Below are 22,431 nucleotides of genomic sequence, written 5' to 3'. Positions count from 1 at the left end.
TGCCTCCTGGCTCCTGCTTATTCACGGCTCCTGTGCCTCAGCCCCGCTCTCTCTGGATTTTTGCATCTGCCTCTGTTATGAATCAATTGGAGTCCCCAAGAGGTGGAAATGGTAAATGTGTTTGAAAAGGTTGGAGGTTTGAGTCCGCCCAGAGGCAACTCAGAAGAAAGGCCTGGTGATCTACTTCCAAAAGATCAGCCATTAAAAACCTTATGGAGCACAATTCTATTGTGACACACATGGCTCGATGGTAACTGGTTGCTGTTATTGCTGCCTTTTTTTTTTTTTTTAACTCATCAGCTGCTTCCCTCTTGGCCTCTCTGGTTCAGGCTTTCAACATTTCAAGACAAAGAATCTAATCCAACTGTAGTAAATTGAATCTCATCAGTTTGTTCATATACCTACAAGGAAGACCAGTCAATATGACTATTATTCAAATTTACGTACCAACCACTAATGCCAAAGATGAAGAAACTGAATTTTTTTTTTTACCAACTTCTGCAGTCTGAAATTGATCAAAAATAGAATCGAGATGCATTCATAATTAGGATGCGGGAGATTGAATGATAGAATTTTGCAAGACCAACGACCTATTCATTGGAAATACTTTTTCAACAACAGAAACAGTGACTATACACATGGACCTCGCCAGGTGAAATACACAGAAATCAAATCAACTACATCTGTGGAAACAGACTATAGAGAAGCTCAATATCATCAGTCAGAACAAGGCCAGGGGACGACTGTGGAACAGGCCATCAATTCCTCATAAGCAAGTTCAAGCTGAAGGTGAATAAAATTAAAACAACTCCATGAAAGCCTAAGTATGACCTTGAGTATACCCCACCTGAATTTAGAGACCATCTCAAGAATAAATTTGATGCATTGAACACTAATGACCAAAAACCAGAAGAGTTTTGGGATGATATCAAGGACATCATATATAAGCAAAGAAAACGGTCATTAAAAAGACAAGAAAGAAAAAGACCAAAACGGATATCAGAAGAGACTCTGAAACTTGCCCTTGAATGTAGAGTAGCTAAAGCAAATGGAAGAAATAATGAAGTAATAAGAGCTGAACAGTAGATTTCAAAAGGCAGCTCGAGAAGAGAAAATAAAGTATTATAATGTCACGTGCAAAGACCTAGAGTTAGAAAACCAAAAAGGAAGAACACGCTCAGCATTTCTAAAGCAGAAAGAAATGAAAAAATCAAGACTCAGGTTGCAGTGTTGAAGGCTCCTATAGGGTCGCTCTGAGTCGGAATAGACTCAACGGCAGTGGGTTTTGTTTTGGTTTGGATGGGGAAAAGTAACAATTACTACTTCGTTATTGGCCCTGGGAGTTTGGGTATACGAGGCCCTTCTAGAAAGTTTGCATTTTATCCTGTTGATTATTGGTCAGGCAGGTGGTGACTGGGGGTGACTCCCTCCCCCACTGCCTTTGGTGAGTTCACAGCAGCTGCCTTGGGGAGAATGGGGTTGAGCCAGTGGGTGAGAGACACAAGGAAGAGGGACTGGTTTGGAGACTGTTGGAATAATACCGAGCAGCTCTCATGGACTGGTGGGCAGAAACCTGTGTGGAGTAGGTTTAGGAGGGAGTAAGAGGCATGTTCATGGAGTCAGCAAGTATAGACAACTTCTACTAAAAAGGACCAAAGGAGCAGTAACTGGTGGAAAATTATGAGGCCAGGGGAGGTAAGATTTTTTCCATTAATGGGTGATATTAAAACCTAGAAATGATTTAGTAGAAGGAAAATTAACTATTGGGAGAATGTTCGGAGGGGCATCCCCAAAATTGACAGGGATGGGAGTTAGTGTAAAACCTGCAGTATTTGTCTCGGATAACAGGGCGCTCGATCCCTCCCCCCACCCCTTTACCGATGGGGGATCAGTTTCCAGAAGCTACATGGCTGGAACGTGGTGGAACGTGGGCTCGAACCAGGTACCCCGTGGCTTCCTTGGGTCCGGACTTCTCCCGCCCCTGCTCCGCTGCACTGAGAGCTGACAAATCCCGAGAGTCCGGGAAAGGGGGCGGGCCTGTGGGGCAGAGCCAAGGTTGGGGGCGGGACCTTTGCCGTCGCAGGATTACACGATGGCGGGGTGGAGCCTGGTTTAAGGCGAGGGGCGGGGTTTGTTTGGGGTGCTGTCCTTGAGGATAGAGCTCTGAAGAGCCGGCCTGTGACTGTCCACACTCTGCGGCGTGGAACACGGGGTAGGGTTTGGGGAGCCCCGGGACCGACAGGCCTACAAACCGGAGCCAAATGAAGGCTGCGGTAGTGGGCCCATGAAGATCATAGCCTGAAATCTGTTAACTGCAAGGCACCGAGGAGCGTGACCCTTTGGTAAAGAAGGGTGTGAGGCCTACTGTTAGAGCCAGTGAAAGTCGAGGGAAGGCGGGATCTGTGCGCAAGGCGGCCAATAGGGACAGGGCTCTTACGGGAGGTGCCCTTGGCTCCGGAGCGTGGCTCCGGCTCTGCGCACGCGCATTGGGCCGCACTACGGGGCGCAGTTTATTCAAGTGGGCGAAGGCGCACTGCTTCGGGCTCCGGCCCCGCCCCCTCATGCTGCGTGTCTGGGTCACGTGACGCCGAGGGTGCAGAGTCCAGCTGGGGACAGCGCCATTTCCTTTAGGTAAAGGTTGAAGGGCCTTCGGGCCCGGCTGGCCGGCGTCAGAGAAGCATTCCGAGGCGATCTGACCCAGAATCTGGGCCTGGGGTCGGGGATCTAGCCTGGGTGAGCGACCGGAAGGAGGGGGTGGCTTGACAAGTGGGTTGCGCATGCCAGCCAGGGGGCGTGGCCTAGCCTCGGTGACGTAGTCGTGGGGCGGGCTCACCACCGGAGCCTGACGTAAAAGAGAGGCAGGGCTTCGCGGCGATTTGTGGAGAAATAGGTAAGTGGGAAAATGAGTTTTGGGGTCGTTGTCGCCATATTGGTCTGTGAGGCGCAGAGGACGGGGACCTCGTTTGAATGGTAGTGGTGATGCTAAGGGTCTGGGGCTTTTTGTCGCAAGAGGTGTGGCCTAGCGTCTAGCAGGCATGCTCTGGGCCCGGAGGCGGGGCCTAGCCTGGAGCGTAGACGCTTAGGGGGCGTGGCTGCCCGCCTCTTGACAAAGGGGCGTGGCCTGGGAGAGGGCACCAAGAAGTGGCGTGCTTTCTTCCGATTGCTATATCTGTCGCGCCCGGTAACTCGCACTGTCCTTTCTCCCTTAGGTGCCATCTCATGGATCTCCCCGCGGTCGCCGCCCCTGCCTGGAGTTTCGTCTCTTCGCTTCTGCTTCTGGCCGTTGGTACAATGGTGGCCGCCCTTCTGGGCGTCGCACATCGCTTGGGGCTCTTCTACCAACTGAGGCACAAGGTGCGGGCACACGGACGGGAGGCGGGCTAGGGTCAGGCCAGAAAAGGGGACCCCCGGCACCCCTTGCAGCTCACCCACATTACAGGCAGGGAGAGCAAGGCCCAGCTGGCCCGCAGGGACTAGCCAATGGACTCTGCCCAGGACCCTGTCCCATTGCCACGCATCACTAGGGAGAACCTGGACTTTGCTATGGAGAAGGGAGAACCGGGAAGCTACGGCTGCCGGCCCTCACGCCCCGTCCATCTCCTTCCCCGGGGCTGGGCCCCTTTCAGAGAGTGGATGACACCACTACTGTCCTGCACTCCAGACCCCATGGGATCAGAATGGACAGGCATCTGAGGGGATGGCAGTGACGGTTTTGTGACAGTTTTCTTCTGCTGAGCTTCATGGTTTAGAGGGACTTCTCAGGTAGCTCAAACCACATCTCTGAATTAGGTGCTGTTGTGATGGTCCCGTTTTCCATCAAAGAAACTTAGGCCCAGAGAGGTCATGCGGTAGTTTGCTCTAAGTGACTTGTTTGGGGAGAACTGGCCCCATAGTCATCACTTGTAACTACTTGGCACGTCTCTGTGGAATTTACTTTCCAGACCCCTCCCTAGACCTTTCTCTCAGAGCTGGGAGGAACCCTTACCCCCTCCGCAGTGTGTTTCAGAGTAGAGCTGTGCTCCATAGGGTTTTCAGTGGCTGACATTTCAGAAGTAGATTGACAGGCTTTTCTTCCAAGGCCCCCCTGGGTGGTCTCAAAGATCTGACTTCTCATTTAGTGACCAAGGGCAGTAACTTCGTACCACCCAGGGACTAACCCTCTCTGCAGGCACCCCAGTCTTTCATAAGGGGGACCAACACTAATTCCCTCCCTAGTTGTTGTGGAGTCGACTCTGCCTCATGTCAGCCCCGTGCTGTCAAAGTAGAACTGTGCTGCATAGGGTTTTCCGTGGCTGACTTTTCAGCAGTAGATTGCCAGGCTTTTCTTCCAGGGTCCCTCTGGGTGGATTTGAACCTCCAGCCCTTCAGTTAGCAGTGGAGTGTTAACTATTTGCACCACCCAGAGACTGCCCATTCCTCAGGCCCTCCCTGTTTCTTCTTGTCATAGCCAGCAGCAACACTGACCCTTCCCCAGGCCCCTCTGCTGTCCTTCAACCTGGACCTCCCCAGGCCCCTCCCCAGCCCTTCCTCTCATAGCAATCAAGCAACATCACCAGCCTTGAGGACTTGTGGGGTTAAAAGCACAGGCTTCTGGGGTGCGTGGGGCACGGAGCCTCGGGCTGTGCGAGTGGCATGTGCCAGGCCCGTGGTGGCTGGCAACCTATCAGCTGGGCCTGTGCTTATGTCACGGGGGTGAGAGATAAGGGAGGGAAGGAGTCAAGCCATCAGGCTCTGCAGGGACACTGGTGGGCAGGCAGTTCTGGATTCCTAAGCCGGGGGTTGGGCCCGTGCCCCATGCCCTGGCCAGGGTCCTTGGGGTCATCTAGGTCCCTTCCTTCCTCTGGCTCAGGTTGCCCCACCATCCCCATAGCAGGTAGTGTAACGGAGCAGAGAGTTGAAGATCGTGGGTTCTATCTGAGTGTCAGTCTTCCTTTTATTACTTTGTAGCTGTGGCTTTGGGTAACGTGGCTTCCTTAACTGTTCAAGAATATAGTGATGATCCCTCAGCTTAGGGCTCACGGGAGGGAAGGAGGAAGGAAAGGAAGGAAGAGATGATGAGATGACCGCCTCATCGACACCAAGCATCCCCTGACACCGACCCTGCTCCCACCCTTTTTTCTGGGGTGGGCTCGCACCTCCACCACCTGCCCTGGTGCCATTGCCCTGGTTGTTGACCTTCTTGTCCCTCCTCCTCTTCCCCCTGGGCCCCAGGTGGACAAGGCCAGTGTCCGGCATGGCGGGGAGAATGTGGCGGCCGTGCTGCGTGCCCACAGCGTGCGCTTTGTCTTCACGCTGGTTGGTGGGCACATCTCCCCACTGCTGGTAGCCTGCGAGAAGCTGGGCATCCGTGTGGTGGACACTCGCCATGAGGTCACAGCCGTCTTTGCAGCTGACGCCGTGGCCCGGTTGACTGGTGAGGGCAGCAGGAAACGGGCTGGGGTGTGTGTGACTGCCAGATGGGGTGTCTGGGTTGGGGGCAGGGCCATGACAGTGTCTGTGTTTCAGGGACGGTGGGTGTAGCAGCCGTGACGGCAGGCCCCGGCCTCACCAATACTGTGACAGCAATAAAGAATGCCCAGATGGCCCAGTCCCCGGTTCTGCTCCTGGGGGGTGCTGCTGGCACCCTGCTGCAGGTACCTAGCCCACAGGGGGCAGTGGGGGCCCCGGGGAGGCCTGAGGGGCTCACGTGCTGATGTCCCAACTTGTCTTTGCTAGAACCGGGGGGCACTCCAGGCCATTGACCAGATGTCACTGTTCCGGCCACTCTGCAAGTTCTGTGCATCGGTGCGGAGGGTGCGGGACATCGTGCCCACCCTGAGGGCTGCCATAGCCACTGCGCAGTCAGGCACCCCGGGTAGGTGGTGGGGGCCGGGCAGTGGTCAGGTCCTGGGGGCTGGAGGCCTGGGGTGCACTGCAGGCTCAATGCCCCCCTGTCCCTGCAGGCCCAGTATTTGTGGAGCTGCCTGTTGACGTGCTGTACCCCTACTTCATGGTCCAGAAGGAGATGGTGCCCACCAAGCCGCCCAAGGGCCTCCTAGGTTGGGGGGTCACCTGGTGAGGACCCCCAGCTCACCATACCCTCTCCTGTCCCTGGCCTCTCCTGCAGCCTCCTGCCCACACTCTTCAAGGAGAGCCCCTTTTGTCTGTTGATTCAAGTGGGAGGAGCAGTCCAAGTAGAGGGAGCGGCACACGCATAGGCCCTGGGGCAGGGATGAACTTTGGGTTGGCAAAGTCAGGAGTCTCCTATGTGTGGAAGCACGAGAGCAAGGGGCAGAGCGGAAGGGGGGTGAGCTCAGAGCAGCTGGCAGGGGCCACTGTGAGGACCTGGGGTTTTGTTTTTACGTCGTGCTTCCTGGAGAAGCATTGGAGCAGCTGAAGCAGTGGCATGGAACTCCCCGAATTTGGGTTTTGGTAACGTTCTCTGGGGCTGCTGTTGGAGAGAGGTCTGTGGGGTGGGAGTGGGGGCTGGAAGCCAGGAGAAGGTGTCAAGGACCGCAGGGCGAGGGGCAGTGATGGCCTGGTTCAGGGTAGTGGCTGTGGGATGGGGAGGGTGGATGGATTGAATATAAGTGCCTAGATTTCTGTGAGGGCCAGATAAGGGGACATTCGGTCACAGTAGGTCCCTGTAGGCCCATTGACTTCAGGCCCAAGTGGCAAGGAGCTTAGAGAGTTAAGGGCAGCAGGGCTGGCCTGGAATAAGCATGAAGGTCTTTCTGGAAAAGCTGACAGTTTGAGGTGAGCTTCTTGCAGTTGGGGAGCCTAGGTGGAGCAAGTGGTTTGCAGTCGGCTGCTAACTGAAATGCTGGTGGTTCAAGTCCACCCAGAGGTGCCTTGGAATAAAGGCTTGGCAGTCTGCTTCTAGAAGGGTCACAGCCTTGAAAACCCCGTGGAGCACACAGTTCTGCTCAGGTACACGTGGGGTTGCCAGGAGTTGGGGTTGACGTGACAGCAGCTGGTGTCTTTCAGTGGAGAGGGTAAAGGGGGCTCCCAGTAGGGACATAGCCTGAACAGAGGTGTGTGGAAGGTGGGGTCAGTTTTGGGGCACTACCAAGGTAGGCCTAGCTGAAAGGGGCACAGGATGGAGATGTGTCTTTCTTCTTACACCAGGCCGGACAAGAGACAGGCCAGCCCCTGCTCTCTGGACGTGTGCAGAGTGCCTTGAGGGCCAGCTCACTCAGCTATTTTGCGGCAGTGACAACTTCATTCTTAGAACTCCCTACTCCTTGGCCTCCGGGCTACTCCCCGCCCCTTGTCCTTCTAATCCTCTGCCAGGCCGGCTCTTCCCAGGCCTTTTTAAAAAAAATTATCAGTGGTGAAAACACAGATAACAAAACATGCCATCTGTACGGTTGCCACACGTGCAATTCGGTGACATTGATTCCATTCTTTACGTTACACAACCATTCTCTCTACCCTCTTCCAAATCATTCCATCACCATTGACAGAAACTTGGTGCCCCCTAAGCCAAATGTCCCCGTTTTTCCTTTCTTCCCACCCTGGTAACCACTAATAATCTTTGGCTTCCGTGTATTTGCTAATCTCAGATACGTGAGATCATACAGTTATTTGTCCTTTTGTGTCTGACTTATTTCACTCAACATGATGTTTTTAAGATTCATCCATGTTGTAACATGTATCAGAACTTGGTTTCTCTGTGGCGGAGAGGTCCTAACCCTGACCCTAACCCTAGGGATGGATCACATTTTATTTATCCACTCTTTTGTTGATGGACATTTTGGTTGTTTCTGCTTCCTGGGTCTTATTTATTTATTTATTTATAATTGTGCTTTAAGTGAAAGTTTACAAATCAAGTCCGACTGTCATACAAAAGTTTATAAGCACTTTGCTATATACTCTTAATTGTTCTCCTTCTAATGAGACAGCATACTCCTTCCCTCCACTCTCTCTTCGTGTCCATTCGGCCAGCTTCTGACCTCCTGTACCCTCTCATCGCCCCTTTAAATAGGAGATGCCAACATAGTCTCATGTGTCTACTTGGTCCAAAAAGCTCATTTTTCACCAGTATCATTGTCTATCCCATAGGTCCAGTCCAATTCCTGTCTGAAGAGTTGGCTTTGGGAATGGTTCCTGTCTTGGGCTAACAGAAGGTCTGGGGACCATGACCTCCAGGGTCCTTCTAGTCTCAGTCAGACCATTAAGTCTGGTCTTTTTATGAGAATTTGAAGTCTGCATCCCACTGCTCTCCTGCTCCCTCAGGGGTTCTCTGTTGAGTTCCCTGTCAGGACAGTCATCGGTTGTAGCTGGGCACCATCTGGTTCTTCTGGTCTCAGGCTAATGTAGTCTTAGCTTTATGTTCCTGGGCCTTTTCTTAAACATTGGGGTGTCTCTTGGCTTCATCCTTGATCTTTCAGTCTCTGAAATCTTGACTCCCCTTTAAAAGAGAAAGTGGAAGCTTCTGGCTCGGAACTTCAGTGGCTGCAGTCTGCGTTTCTGTTCTTGGGCTGATTGTGTGTTCCTTGAGGGCAGGGGCTGGGCCAGGCTTACCTTTATGCCTCCAGGCCCTGCACAGGTTTGGAACAAAGTCAGTGACTAAACCAAACCAGTTGCTGTTGAGTCGATTCTGACTCATGGCAACCCCATGTATGTCAGAGTAGGACTGTGCTCCATAGGGTTTTCAGTGGCTGGATTTTTGGGAGTGAATCGCCAGGCTTTTCTTCTGAGGCACCTCTGGGTGTACTCAAACCTTCAGTCTTTTGGTTAGCAGCCGGCGCATTCACTGTCTGCACTTCCCAGGGACTCCTGGTAACCAGCCCCTTCCTCTGCCCTTCACAGGTACTTAGAGAATCACCTGGCCAACCTCTTTGCGGGGGCCTGGGAGCCTCAGCCTGAAGGGCCCCTGCCACTGGACATCCCCCAAGCACCCCCTCAACAGGTGAATCACCTCTTTTCCCCGGCCGAGGACCGCTGCTTGGCAGTGTGGCCTTCCCCTGAATTGGTACCGAGGCCTTGATCGTGAGGGCTGATGGAGACTCAGGGATGGCCCTGTGATCCCGTTCTCATCTCAGGTCCAGCGCTGTTTGGAGATCTTGAGCCGGGCTAAGAGGCCCCTGATGGTACTGGGGAGCCAGGCCCTGTTGCCCCCGACACCCGCTGACAAGCTTCGGTGAGAAGCCCCTGGCCCTGCCCTTGTTATCATCGAACTCCTGTCCCTGGCTCCTTTGGTGCCTGTTGCAAGGGGGTGGGCTCTTGGACTTGCTGATCCCTGCTCTGCCTGGACCACCAGGGCTGCCGTTGAGACCCTGGGCGTCCCCTGCTTCCTGGGGGGCATGGCACGGGGGCTGCTGGGCCGCAACAACCCCCTCCACATCCGGCAGAACCGCAGCGCCGCCCTGAAGAAAGCTGACGTGGTCATCCTGGCAGGTGGGCTGGCCTCCTTCCCTCCCACCTTTGCCCCATCACGTGACACCCCTTACCCTGTTGGCCGGCCCCTCCCAGCCATGGACTCCCTGGCACCTGCACCCCAGCCTTTCCCTGATCTGGTTTCTTCCACAACCCTGAATCTGAAATCCAGGTTATTGTCTCCAGGCGGTGGTTGTGTTGTGCCCCAGGTGCACAGAAAGGAGAATGGACGTATATTGGGCACTTATTCTGTGTTTTCTACACATCGTCACATGAAGTGCTTTGAACTCTGCCAGACACATGATAGGTGGCTGTCTTAGTTCCCTAGAGCTGCCGTAACAGAAATACCATCAGTGGGTGACTTTAAAGAACAAAAAGTAATTTTGTTACATATCAGGAGGCTAGAAGTCCGAATTTCAGGCGCCAGCTCTAGGGAAAGGCTTTCTGTTGGCTCTGGGTGAAAATCCTTGTTTCAGAGTCTCTGTCGTTCTCAGTTCCTTGGCATACTCCACATGGTGTCTATGTTCTCCCTTTTGTCCTTGCTTTTCACTGTGCCTGATCTGCCCTTTTAATATCTCAGAAGCGGTTAGGTTTAAGATACACCTTATGCTGATACGGACCCCTGGTGGTGCAGTGGTTAAGAGCTGGCTGCCAACCAAAAGATCAGCAGTTAGAATCCACCAGCCGGTCCTTGGAAACCCTGTTGGGCACTTCTACTCTGTCCTGTAGGGTCACTATGAGTCAGAATCTACTTGACGGTAAGGGGTTTTTTTTTTTTTGGTTTGTGCATATGTGGCCTTATTCACATAACAGTGAAAATCCTATTCTCTATAGGGTCACTATGAGTCGGGATCGACTTGACGGCACTGATACAGGGGTTAGGATTCCAGCACAGATATTTGGGGGTTACAGTTCAGTCCATAACAGTGTATCAATGAGCTATTGCTGTGTGATAACCATCTCCTAGGCCAGTGTCTTAAATTGCATATATTATTTCTCAAGACCCAGCCATGGGTCAGCTGGGCAGTTCTTTTGGTTTCAGTTGGGCTCATTCACATGTCTGCAGTCCTTTGAGGCAGTCAGCTGGGGAGGCAGCTCTGCTCATCCAGGCTGGGCTCTTTCATACATTTGGGGGTTCGCTGGCTATAGGTCTCAGTTGGAGTAACTGCATTCTCCTCACTGTGTTCTCTTCGCCCAGCAGTACAGCTTGGGCTCGTTCACTTGGGGGAGAATGAGAAACACGTGGGTCAGTGGGGGAGCCCCGATATCCTAGAGGGAGAGAGAGGAAGCTGCAAGGCTTTTTGTGGCTTAGTGTCAGGAAAGGCATGCTGTCATCTCTGCCATGCATGTCACAAAGCCAGCCCAAAATCAAAGCAGAAGGCAGGATACAAGGAGGGGTGGAGAACGGGGCCCCTTTGCACTTAATCTACACAGTGGAAGAGGTAAGGCAGCGAGCCCATCCCCAGGACCCTGGCCCTCTGTCCACTGAGGCCCTACATCCTCTCCCCTGCCACCCTCAGGAGCTGTGTGCGACTTCCGCCTGTCCTATGGCCGTGTCCTCAGCCGTAGTAGCAAAATCATCATCGTCAACCGTAACCGGAAAGAGATGCTGCTCAACTCAGACTTATTCTGGAAGCCCCAGGAGGCTGTGCAGGGTGAGCCCCCGAGTCTCCCCACTCATGCCTGCTCCTCCCAGCTTCTCTCCTCCCTGCTTGAGCTGGGTACTCGTGAGCAAGGCCCCACACTTGCCAGGAGTAGCCAGTCTCGGACGGATAGGCAGTTTTGTGTGAACAGACGGAGATTTGGAAACATGGGTGCCATTGTGTCGCCTGGCTGCCCACCCTTCCGTGGCAGCCCACTGCTCCCAAAAAATGAAGAACTCATCCCTGGGCCCCTAAGGCCTCCTCCCTGGTCCCCTAGCCCCCATCTTTTAGCCCCATCCCCGGGGCCTTTCCTTGCCCCCTTGTGGATCACCCTGAGGATGTGACTGTCCTGCTTCTGTGCTTGGTACAGAAGTGGCACAGTTGAACTTGCGTTTGGAAAGGTCTCCTCTGGCAGCTGGTGGGGCAGGTGGGGTGAAAGGTGGCCTAGCAGAAGCAGGGGGCTCAGGACAGAAATGATGGTCTCTGGAGGAGAGATGAACAAGGACAAGAGATGCAACTTCCCTGATCCCCGTTTGCTCATTGCCAAAGTGCATGATACGAAGTGCACCCCAGGCCATTTATCCATTTGTGGAACGTTCTCTTTGGGGCTCTGTGCACCTGGCTTGTAGACATGTGCCCCGTGGGTGCAGCTGTGTTTTTTGACCTATTTCAAGGCTGAATCGACAGGCCCAGTGGCCTGTGTGGGAGAGGGTGGCGGGCAGGCCAGCTTGTATTTCCCACGTGCTCCTTGTTGGTGTTAGTTGTGGTAGAGCCGACTCAGACTCATGGCACCCCCATGTGTGCAGAGTGGGACAGTGCTAGGGTTTTCAAGGCTTAGACCTTTCGGAACCATTGCCAGGCCTGTCTTCTGAGGCACTTCTGGGTGGGTTTGAACGACCACACCTGAAGTTCGTTTCTCTGGCCTACCCTTCATTCCCCTGGGCAGTCTCACCTGGCAGGCTCAGGGTGTTTCACCCACTTGGACCTATTGGGAAACTGTTCCAAGGGGACCCTAGCCTGCCACCACACCTCCTCAGATGTCCCTGTCCTCAGGGCCTTGCCCGTGCCCCACAGGCAGACCCTCTTGTTCCTCCTACAGGAGACGTGGCCTCTTTTGTGCTGAAGCTGGGGGAGGGCCTGCGGGGCCACACGTGGGCACCAGACTGGGTGGAGGAGCTTCAAGAAGCCGACCGGCAGAAGGAGCAGACTTTCCGGTGGGGCTGGGTAGGGTGGAGGTAGGGGTCCCAGTGTGTGTGGGTGTTCCCGCTGCTGCCTGCCACTGACCTGTGTGCCTGGTCACAGGGAGAAGGCGGCAAAGCCCACTGCCCAGCACCTAAACCCAGTGAAGGTGCTACAGCTGGTGGAGGAGACCCTGCCTGAGGATGCGGTGCTGGTGGTTGATGGTGGAGATTTTGTGGGCACTGCTGCCCACCTGGTGCGGCCCCGTGGGCCCCTGCGCTGGCTGGACCCCGGTAAGGAGGGGCCCATACCCTGGAAGGCGTGTGCTCCTGGCCCCTTCACACCCACTTTATCTTGGTCCTCTTAGGGGCCTTTGGGACGCTGGGGGTCGGTGGCGGGTTCGCGCTCGGGGCCAAGCTGTGCTGGCCGGACACTGAGGTGAGCTGGGGCACTGTAGGTGGGGGACTGGCTGCTCTCTGAGCCACAGGCCCTACTCACTGCCCTCTGCCCCTTACCAGGTCTGGTGCCTGTTTGGGGATGGAGCTTTTGGCTACAGCCTCATTGAGTTTGATACCTTTGTCAGACACAAGGTGAGCAGGCTGGGGTTCCCTGCCCTGAGGGACGCTCAGGGAGATGTCATCAGGGGTGGGGAGGCCACCCTTCAGTCTGGCAGAGCCTTGTCCCCTTCTGTCCTTTCACCGAAGGCCATGGCTGGCCTTGTCTCTCTCTGTAGACCCCGGTGATTGCCTTGGTGGGCAATGATGCTGGCTGGACACAGATTTCCCGGGAGCAGGTGCCCTCTCTGGGTAGCAACGTGGCCTGTGCCCTTGCCTATACGGGTGAGGGGCTCACTTGTGGGGAAGGAGAGGGTGGTAGGGAGGAGGAGGGGCTGTGGGGAGGGAAGAGGGACGGTGGGGAAGGGGAGGGGCAGTGGGTAGGAGGGAAGGACCTTGGACAACTGGGGGTGGGGAGGGGCAGGGGGCCCCGTGTTAGGTTTGAGGGGCTGTGAGGAGGGAGGGAATGTGGGGAATGGCATGGGATGAGGGACCTTGAGGAGGGCGAGGGTCCATGGGGACGGTGGCAGGCTGTTTCAGGCCCAGGCTGGCTGTATGGTGGCCTGGGTCCCTGGTGCCATCTGACTGAACCTCCCCCTATAGATTACCATAAGGCGGCTATGGCCCTGGGGGCGCGGGGATTGCTCCTCTCCCGGGACAATGAGGATCAGGTAGCCCAGGTGCTACGTGAGGCCCAGCAGCAGTGCCAAGAGGGCCACGCAGTTGTGGTCAACATCCTTATCGGAAAGACTGACTTCCGGGATGGCTCCATCGCCGTGTAAGGTCTCATGCGTTGGGATCCTTGGCTCCTTCCCACCCCTGGTCTGTGTCTTGCTGGCCTGAGTTTCATCCTTCCCTGCCTCAGGCCCACATAGTGACCCCAGTGACTCCTCCACCTCCCTGAACACAGGGAGGGGCTGGAGGAGTCAGGGCCCAGGGAGGCTCCCAGCAGTACTCGTCAAATCTTAGGCCTTTTCCTTGGCTTCTCTCTAACAGACTGAATAAACCACTTTTGGCCCTTGGGGGTGAGCCTGTGCATATTGATTTATTGTCTACAAAGATGGAGGTGAGGGAAGGAGGTGGAGACAGGAGGGGGCCCTACTCTCCCACTGGAACCTTCCCCCTCTGTGGTCCCTCAAAGAGCCCCACACACCCACTCCACACACATCCACTCACAGGCATCCTCACACACAGACACACACATGCATGGAGGCAATAAATAGTTTCCGTACCAAAGTGCCCCAGCCTGAGGCTTCAGGCAGGGCCCCTCCAGAAGGGAGGGGTTAAGTGCTCAGAGTTTTTTGGGAGATGGGGAAGGGGAGTTGGGGAGGGGAAGGGCCAGACCCTGCTATCTCCATTTGCTGGTCTGAGGCAATGTCGGGGTCTTCCCTGGAAAAGGGGCTGGGGAGACCAGCTGTTTTTCTGTAAGCCTCAGAAAAACCAGTTGTCAAGCTGACTCCATCTTGTGATGACCCCATGTGTGTCAGAGTAGAACTGTGCTCCACAGGGCTTTCAGTGGCTGATTCTTTGGAAGATAGCCAGGCCTTTCTTCCCACGCACCTCTGGGTGGACTCAAACCACCAACCTTCAGTTAGCAGCCGAACATGTTAACAGCTATTGCCACCTAGGGACACCCTATAAGCTGGAGCCCAGGATAGGGGCTGGCCTCCCAAAACAGTACCCAATAATGGTCCTTAGGTCTTCCAGGGGCAGGAGAAGCAGAGTGTGGCCTTCAAAGCTAATACTGACTTGGTTGGCAGCAGCAAGAGGCTTGGCTGGTGTAGACTGGGGGTGTTTCACCCTTCCAGGTTGATGCTCACAGTAACTGGTATTTCCCCGGACAAGGGAAGGCAAGAGAGGCAGCCCTAGTAAGCTGTAGAGCTGCCTTTTTGGCAAAAAGAGAAGCCCTTGGTACTCAGGAAAGCTGGTCCCTAAAACCCCAGTACCCGGCCTTTGCAATGGGCCAAGTATCAGCAACTGGGTACCAGAAATGGGGTTGGATTCTCAGCAAGGGATTGGCTGGTCCCCTGGCAACTCCCTAACAACCAGGAGTTGGGCCTTGACAACAAATGTGGTCCTTGGTGATTAGGGCTCCGCCTTAGCAACCGGGAGGCTGGCCGTTAGCAACCGGGGTCCCGCCCCGTCTGGTTCAGAGGCACACGTTGATTTGCTTGGAGAGCTCTCTCTCCAGGTCAAGGATGAGGGCGTCGAAGTCTTTAAGATTCAGGTGCGGGTTGAAAGGCGCCTCGAAGTCGTCTTCGAAGTCGGCAGCGCCCTGCGCCTCGCCCGCTTCCTCTTCGTCGTCGTCCTCACTGTCGCTGCCTGTCACGTGGTCGTAGTCTGGGCCCGACAAAAAGTCCCGCCCACAGGGTAAGAAGTCTCGTCCGCAGACGCTCCAGTCGCCAGCGTAGCGATTGCTCGGGGGGCTCTCGGGGCCTCCCCGGCCGCGGGGCCGGGTCACCACTTCCGGGGCCGCCAGCGGCAAGTGCAGTGGTGGCTGTCGCTTGGGCCGCAGGCACGGAGCTTGGTCCAGAGCCTCTGGGGGCCGCCGGGGATCTGCGGAGAGGAGAGGGTGTCACACACAGTGGAGACGCCCTATCCTCTGATTGGCTCCTGAGGCCACCAGGCCTCTGTTGGGCTAGTCGAAAGGCGACGCCTTCGATCGGATCAGGATCTCATTGGCTGGGCCAGAACTGGTTGCTGAGGCAACCAGGCGTGTGATTGGTATGCCAAGAGGCAGGGCCTCTGACCGCATCAAGGATGGATTGGCCGAATCAGAAGTGGTTGCTGAGGCAACCAGGTACGAGTTTACCCTGACGAGGGGGCGGGGGTGGCCTGTCTCATGTTCGATACTTTGGCCGCCCGAGTAGACATTGCCGCGGCGGCCTGGTCTGATTGGCGGAGCGGGCTCACCTGGCCAGGACTGCAGCAGGTAATGCAGCACCTCGATGTGGCGCTTGAAGTCCACTGCGCTGGCAAGGCCAGGGCCGGAGCCGCGGACGCGTGGCCGGGAGGGCGCCTGGCGCGCCGGCAGCAGCACGGGTCCGAAGCACACGGCCAGGTTCTGCGGTGTCATGCGGTTGTGGACGTGGAAGGAGGAGACTAGGCGCAGGTGATCCAGGAGGAGTGTCAGCGTGGCCTGGGGAGAGGGCTGGGATAGCATGAGGCTGGCAAATCCAGACCCCGGTTGTACGTGGGGGAGACTAAGGCTCACAGTGGGGAAACAGGATCTAGGTCTCATAGCAGAGATGTGGCAGAGCCAAGACTGGAATCCAGGACTGGCTGTAGTGGGTATTAATACTATGATCCCATTTTGCTGGAGGGGAGACTGGGGCTGGAGGTAGCTTTGGAACTGGCAGAGCTTGAACCCGAACCCACTCCTCTATGTATTAGGCAGGGCTGGCATTAGCCCCACTTTACAGATGAGGATCTTGAGGCATAGAGAAGGGCAAGACTTGTCCAGGATCCCACAGCCAGGAAGCTGTCTGTGGCAAGTTGACTGACCCTAGTTCAGAGTCTAGGTTTTTGACACATCCCAGCTGTGTAACCTTGGGCAATCCATGCAACTTCTCCGTGCCTCGGTTTCCATATCTGTGAATTGGTGATACTAGGAGTCCCTGGGTAGTGCAAATGGTTAACACACTCACTGCTAACTGAAAGATTGGAGGTTCGAGTCCACCCAGAGGCACCCTGGAAGAAAGGCCTGGTGATCTACTTCCAAAAAATCAGCCACTGAAAACCCCACTGAGCACAGTTCTACTCTGACACACAGGGGGTTGCCATGAGTCAGAGCTGACTTGACTTCCTAGGGTTGTGATGCCATGAGCTCATGCCCATTGCCCATGCGTTCCATCCACCCCTGACAGGCCATCCTTGGCCCAACTCACCCTCTCCACATCTGGCAGGCAGCTTAGGAGCCCTCTGGTGCCCTCAGGACTGGGGGGAGCCCGGTCTGGGGGCCCCTGGGCCATGGCCTCCAGCACCACCTGATAGAGGGGCTGGGTGATGAGCGGGGTGGGCAACTCCCGAAGATAATCCTTGAGGATGCCTATGGACACACAGCACCCTCTGGTTAGGGCACCCCTAGCTCCTGAGGCCAGAGGGGTCACTTAGGACTGGGAGAGGGGAGAACAACAGCATCAGGAGGGTGAAAGCAAAGCCAGGCAGAGGAGGTGAGGTCCCAGAGGGACCACAGGGACAGCTTGAAGGTGAGGGGGCAAAGCAGGTGGGGGGGGCATGCTGACCAGTGATGACATTGATATCGGGATACAGGTCCTCGGAGAGGCAGACAGCTGCACTGTCCCGCTCAAAGGCATCCCGTAGCTCTTTTTTCACTGCCGCCGAGCCGCATAAACGGTACAGCCCCACGACCTGGGGTTGGGGACGGAGAGAGAGTGGGGTGGGTACCAGAGGTCTAGGCCAGGTTGGCAGTGGATGCTGTGGGCTGGGAGATTGGAGAATGGTCTGTAGCCCCATTGGCTGTCTTCCTGCTCCTGACACCTGTTGTGGGTCCCTGCCTTGATGCCTGGACAACCTGGCTCATATACACTGATTAGATCACTTGTCTTGAGCCTCCACTGACATAGGAAACTCTGACTCCCTGTCAGCTCACTTGTCACCTCCTCAGGGAAGTCTTCTGTGACAACCCCGAGCAGACCAGGTCCTGCTTTCAGCTCTTACAGCCTCAGCTAGCTTGCCTCCTTAACTGTCCTCCTAGCTGCAGTTTTACATTTGTGAGTTAATGGATTTCCCCATCAGACTCTGAGCTCCAGGAAGGCCAGGATGCTGTGTTATTAAGACGGTGATGACCCAGAAGGTTCCAGGCTGGTGCTATGGTCTGGAGGCCCCCTGCCCCTGTGAAGGCTGGGATGGATGTTAGGAATGGCCCAGGCTGGGACCAGGCTGGGCATCCTGAGGTCTGGGGGAAATGGGGTGGTGGGAGGCTCACCCGCAGTCCACGGCGCTCAATCTGCCCCACACACTTCTGGATGATGAGGGGCACCTGGCCAGGGGGCCGCTCCCGCTCCACCAACAGGGGCAGGGGCAGCCCAAAGACGCGGGGCTCAGCTGTGCCTGGGGCTTCCTGCTGCTCTGACAGGGTCAGCTTCGCATACAGTAGCCCTTGGGGCTCCAGGCGAACAGCCAGCTGCTGGGCCTGACACCCTGGGAACGAAAAGGGGCCTGACTGGGTCTGGGCCCTGCAGGACCTTGTACCCTGCCCTGCATACTCCCACTCATCCCTTTACCCAAAGCCCAGACCTGGAGGACTTCTGGGAGTTGGTGGATCCCTGAGTTGGGGCTGCCCTGAAGGATCCTGTGCCCTGGGCCCCCTACTCCAAGCCACCTCCACCGCAGGCCCTTACATACCCTGTGGACTCTGAGGGGGGTAACCCCTAGTTGGGTCTGCCCCTGCAGGTTTCTGTGCCCTGGCCCCCAGCCCCCCACCCATCTCCTCACCCTGGGCTCAGCACCCTGGGTACTCCTGGGAAGGGGGGATCCCTGAACTGCATCTACCCTCCCACCCCCCATCCCCCAAGGATTCAGTGTCCTACCCCACTCCACCCCTCACCCCTCTGTAGCCCATGCATACCTCGGAAGACCATGGGTAGCAGCACAGTCCCCTGGGCACAGGGCCGGTGCCGCCGCACTCCAGGGTCCCAGGCCAGCACCAGGGCCCGCAGAAGCCGGGCGGCCTCGAGCTCCAGGTGGAAGGTATGATCCAGCCGCAGGAAATCTGGGCCACCGCGCAGCGGCCCGGTGCGCGCCCGCGCCACTCCGTCCACCTGCAGCAGGCAGCAGAGGTCCCGCGGCGGCGCCCCGGGAGCCAGCCGCAGCCCCCCGAGCCCGTACAGATGCAGGCTCAGGCGGCCCCATAGCGCGGGCGGGGGCGCGCGGGCGGTGGGGCCCGCTTCGTAGGGCCGGAAGGCGTTGGGTGACGGGGGCCCTGCCGCGCGCTCGGGTGAGTCGCCGTCGCTCAGATAGCCGGCCCGGGGCCCCCGCGCGCCCCCGGCCCCTGCTGCGCGCCCGGGGGCCCCCACGCTGCTGTCCAGGTGGTAGCGACTGATGACCGAGCCCGCGGGAGCAGCCCTGTCACGCTCACGGCCGCCCCGGGGGCCCCGCAGGCTCAGGCGGCGCCGCAGCTCCGGCAGTTTTTTCATCTTCAGGGACAGGCGCCGCGCTGGGCCTGGGGACTTGGTGCGAGAGGCCTTGGCCGGGGGCGGCGGCGGGTGCTCGCCGTCCAGCTCCTCCGAGCCTGGCTGCGTCCCCGCGGGCGCCGGCTGCCGGAGGTCTTCCTCGGGTATGGGGTTATACCAGATCTCCCCGGCCGGCTCCCCGCTGCCGGGCACCCTGAGCCCCAGCGTGGCTTCCTCCTGTGGCTTTGCCCCGCCCAGCACCCAGCGGCGGCTGCTGGACTCCAGGCTCTGCAAGTAGGCCCCCCGTGCGGGGCTCCGAGAGGCCTCGGGGCTGGGGGGGCCCTCTGCGCCTTCGGGGGCCTGAGGCTCCGGCTCGGGAATGATGGGCTCTAAGGGTTGGGTTGGGCGACCTGATGGAGAGCAAGGAGATGCGACTCAATGTCCTCCATCCTCCTGCCCCCAACCACCCCTGGCTGCCCCTGGCCACCTCCAGCCACTCTTAGACTAGTGCCAGCCCAGGGCTCTTTCCCCAGCTTCTCCCAGGGCTGGGAGACCGCTCAGTACCTACATCCACTAGAAGACTGTTGGACAGTGAGAGCCAGCCCTGGCTCATCCTGTGGCTTTGGACAGGTCACTGCCCCCTGAAGCCTGGTGCTTTGTCTGGGATGGGTGGCCTCAGGCCAAGGATCTCAGCAGTTGCCATCTTAGAGCCCACCCCCTCTCAGGTCCCTATGTCCAAGCAGGGACTTGACACCTTCCAGCCTTGGGGTCTGGGTTGATTTCTCAGGGTCCTGTTCCCATATTCCTGCCCCTTTCCTTAGCCCTTGCTGCCCCCCTCCCCCCACTGGGTGGCCTTGGGCACTTCACTTCCCCTCCCTGAACCTCGGTGTCCTATATATCGGGAATGTGAGGCCCACCCCGGAGGAGATGCAGTAGCGTTAGAGGTGCCTACTCCGAGCCTTGTCACAGTCAAGCACATAGTGGACACTCACTTGGGTTCAGGGGCTGGCTGGCATCACGATGAGGCTGAGCTCCTCCTTCCCCGCAGGCCCCCTCCCTCCACCCCTTCCCCACCCCGGGGGCCTGTCTTCCAAACTCTGCCCTCATTCAGGGGCAGGCCCTGCCCCTCAACTCAGGCTTGATCCAGACTGTCAACTTCTGGTAGCCTCTGCTTTGCTCCTTCTTCCCCCTCGGACATCCGGGGCGATTTCCTGTGTATATGTGTGTGTGTGTGTGTGTGTGTGTGTGTGTATTTGCAACCCTGTCCTCTCTCCCTGCCCTGGGAACCTGGGAACCTTTGGGAATGGCTGTCGGGATTAGATCCGTGGAATTGTCTGTCCTCCCTTTTCCTCCTTCCCAGGGGCCCCCTGTCCCATGCAGCTTATGCTTCCCTAAAGTCTTGTCTGGGGTGCCTGCTGACCCCTCCTCCAGTCCCCCGATTTACACTCACAGGGCTCTGTCTCGGGGGTTTCGACAAGAAGCATAGTCCAATGAGTCTGTTAAGTTACTTCACTGGCCCCGCTAATTACCCAACTGCCCGGTGACTCAGTTTCCCTATCTGTATAAGGGGAAGAATGTCCCGCGGCTGCCGAAGACGGCCAAACCCTTTGCCAAGCCGCTGCAGCAAGGGGGGTAGTGAACCGGAGCAAGGGGGGTGGGATACCTGCCCTCTTCCCATCTCCCCTTCTCCGGCCGCTCAGGGCCCCAGCGCCTCAGCCTCTCAGCCCCTCCTTCCCTCCAGGCGCTCCGTCCTGGCCCCATTTCCTGTCAGGGGCGAGGCCCCCTCCCGGGCCTCCCAAGGCTCCCGCAGCGCTGGTATCCCGGGCCCGCGGCACATAACGGTCTGCGCCACCCCCTACCTCGTCCCAGGTCCTTCCTTCCAGGACCCCGGCCCCGGTGGCTCCAGGCCCGGTCCCCACCCGCACCCGCTCCCGCAGGGGGCACCGCGGGGCGCCCCCTGTCCCCGCGGCCGCTCCTCCTCGGGGCCCCAGGGCCCCCTCCCAGCTCAGGCAGGACTCGCGCCCCCCAGACCCCCAGCGCCCGGCTCACCGCGCTCCTTCGCGTCCGACTTTTTCCGGGGCAGTTTCTCCCGGCCCCGCAGGCGGGAGAAGGTTTTCCTAAGCAGCGGCTCGGCCATGCTGGGGCCCGGGCCCGGCCGAGTGCGCGCCGGGTCCGGCCGCGCCGCCCCCCGCAGCCGGCCCGCCCCGCCCCGGTCTCTCGCCCGCCCCCCGCCCCGCGGCAGCAGGAAGCACATTCCGGGAATGCTTGGCCCAAACTTTTTTTTTTTCCCCCCCGCAGCCCGAGCGGGCGGTGCTGGGAGATGTAGTCGCTGGGGCCGGGAGGGCACGGGGTGGGGGCTGCGGGCGGCCCTCCGTGGCGCAGCCCGGGCCTCTCGTCTTCCCTCTTACCCACCCGCCGCTGGCGAGCACATCCAGCACTTTCTCTTGAGTCTCCCTCCAAAATGCATTCTGCATGTACCACCCCACCCCTCACTTCCAATCTACTGCTTCAACCAGGGCCAAACCGTGGCATGGTTCCTTTCGACGTCTTCCAGCCTCTTCTGTGGTGTCCCGGATGCCACTCCTGCGCCCCCACCCCCTCACCCCCTTCCAGTTAACTACTGCTGTGTAAACTTAGCGGGCAAAACAGCCATTTCATTATGCCTATAGAGGATGGGGGTCAGGAATTTGGACAGGGCACAGCTGATATTCCTCGTCTGTAGTCTGTGACATCTGGGCCTGTGGTTAGGAGTAACTTGACAGATGAGAGGCTGGAATCCCCTGGAGGCACCTTCACTTAAATGTCTGTTGATTGGCTCTGGTTGGGACCTCTGCTGGGGCTGTGGCACACACATGGGCCCCTTCATGTGGCTTGGGCTTCCTCCCAATATGGCGGCCTTGGAGTAGTTAGACTTCTTACACTGTCATTACCGGTATAAAATACCTGTTGCAGAGAAGTTGATTCTGACTCATATCGACCCTATAGAACAGAGTAGAACCACCCCGCAGGGTTTCCAAGGAGTGGCTGGTGAATTCAAACTGCAGACCTTTTGGTTAGCAGCCAAACTCTTAACCACTGTGCCCTTAGGGCTCAACTACACTGTCACTAGGGCTTCAAAAACGAACAAGGCAGAAGCTGCATTCCCTTTTCTGACATAGCCTTAGGTTTCATATCTGGCCCCAGATTCAAGAGGAGGGGACATAGACCCCACTTCTGTCAGTGGGAGGCATGTCAAGATCACATTGTACAAGAGGATATGGGATGGAAGATATTGTTGTGGCCATTTTAGAAAATATAACCTACTTGTCTTAGTTAACTAATGCTGCTATAACAAAAATACTACAAGTGGATGACTTTAACAAAGAGAAATTTATTCTCTCAAAATCTAGGAGGATAGAAATCCAAATTCAGGGTGCCAGCTCCAGGCGAAGGCTTTCTCTCTCTGTTGGGTCTTCCCCTGGACTAGGAGCTTCTCAGTGCAAGGACCCCGGGTCCAAAGGACACCCTCTGCTCCTGGCACTATTTTCTTGGTGGTATGAGGTCCCCCATCTCTCTGTTGCA

General features: G+C 57.1%; 2 protein-coding genes across 6 annotated transcripts; one reads left to right on the top strand and one right to left on the bottom strand.

The window, feature by feature from the left end:
* The first annotated feature begins 2,124 nt into the window (after positions 1 to 2,124).
* On the top strand, positions 2,125 to 13,758 carry ILVBL (ilvB acetolactate synthase like). Of its 5 annotated transcripts, none has more exons than XM_049877207.1 (16): positions 2,125 to 2,212; positions 3,210 to 3,354; positions 5,212 to 5,413; positions 5,506 to 5,633; positions 5,716 to 5,854; positions 5,943 to 6,054; positions 8,794 to 8,893; positions 9,027 to 9,124; positions 9,245 to 9,381; positions 10,881 to 11,015; positions 12,103 to 12,217; positions 12,306 to 12,475; positions 12,550 to 12,620; positions 12,701 to 12,772; positions 12,916 to 13,021; positions 13,340 to 13,758. In XM_049877207.1, the coding sequence occupies exons 2-16, from the start codon at positions 3,220 to 3,222 to the stop codon at positions 13,516 to 13,518; spliced, it is 1,899 nt and encodes a 632-aa protein (XP_049733164.1). In that variant the 5' UTR covers positions 2,125 to 2,212; positions 3,210 to 3,219; the 3' UTR covers positions 13,519 to 13,758. The 5 variants fall into 5 exon arrangements, with proteins under 5 accessions (XP_049733164.1, XP_049733166.1, XP_049733163.1 ...); XM_049877209.1 differs by lacking the exon at positions 2,125 to 2,212 and adding an exon at positions 2,219 to 2,342; XM_049877206.1 differs by lacking the exon at positions 2,125 to 2,212 and adding an exon at positions 2,521 to 2,631.
* Positions 13,753 to 21,066, bottom strand: SYDE1 (synapse defective Rho GTPase homolog 1). The gene is made up of 7 exons (XM_049877204.1): positions 20,920 to 21,066; positions 18,327 to 19,280; positions 17,685 to 17,899; positions 16,981 to 17,107; positions 16,624 to 16,784; positions 15,650 to 15,875; positions 13,753 to 15,292 (listed from the first exon to the last, which is right to left on the bottom strand). The coding sequence occupies exons 1-7, from the start codon at positions 21,005 to 21,007 to the stop codon at positions 14,886 to 14,888; spliced, it is 2,178 nt and encodes a 725-aa protein (XP_049733161.1). The 5' UTR covers positions 21,008 to 21,066; the 3' UTR covers positions 13,753 to 14,885.
* Positions 21,067 to 22,431: the final 1,365 nt, after the last annotated feature.

Source organism: Elephas maximus, chromosome 3 (genome assembly GCF_024166365.1).
Source record: "Elephas maximus indicus isolate mEleMax1 chromosome 3, mEleMax1 primary haplotype, whole genome shotgun sequence".
Classification (NCBI taxonomy): domain Eukaryota; kingdom Metazoa; phylum Chordata; class Mammalia; order Proboscidea; family Elephantidae; genus Elephas; species Elephas maximus.
This window is presented reverse-complemented; position numbering and strand designations above follow the sequence as displayed.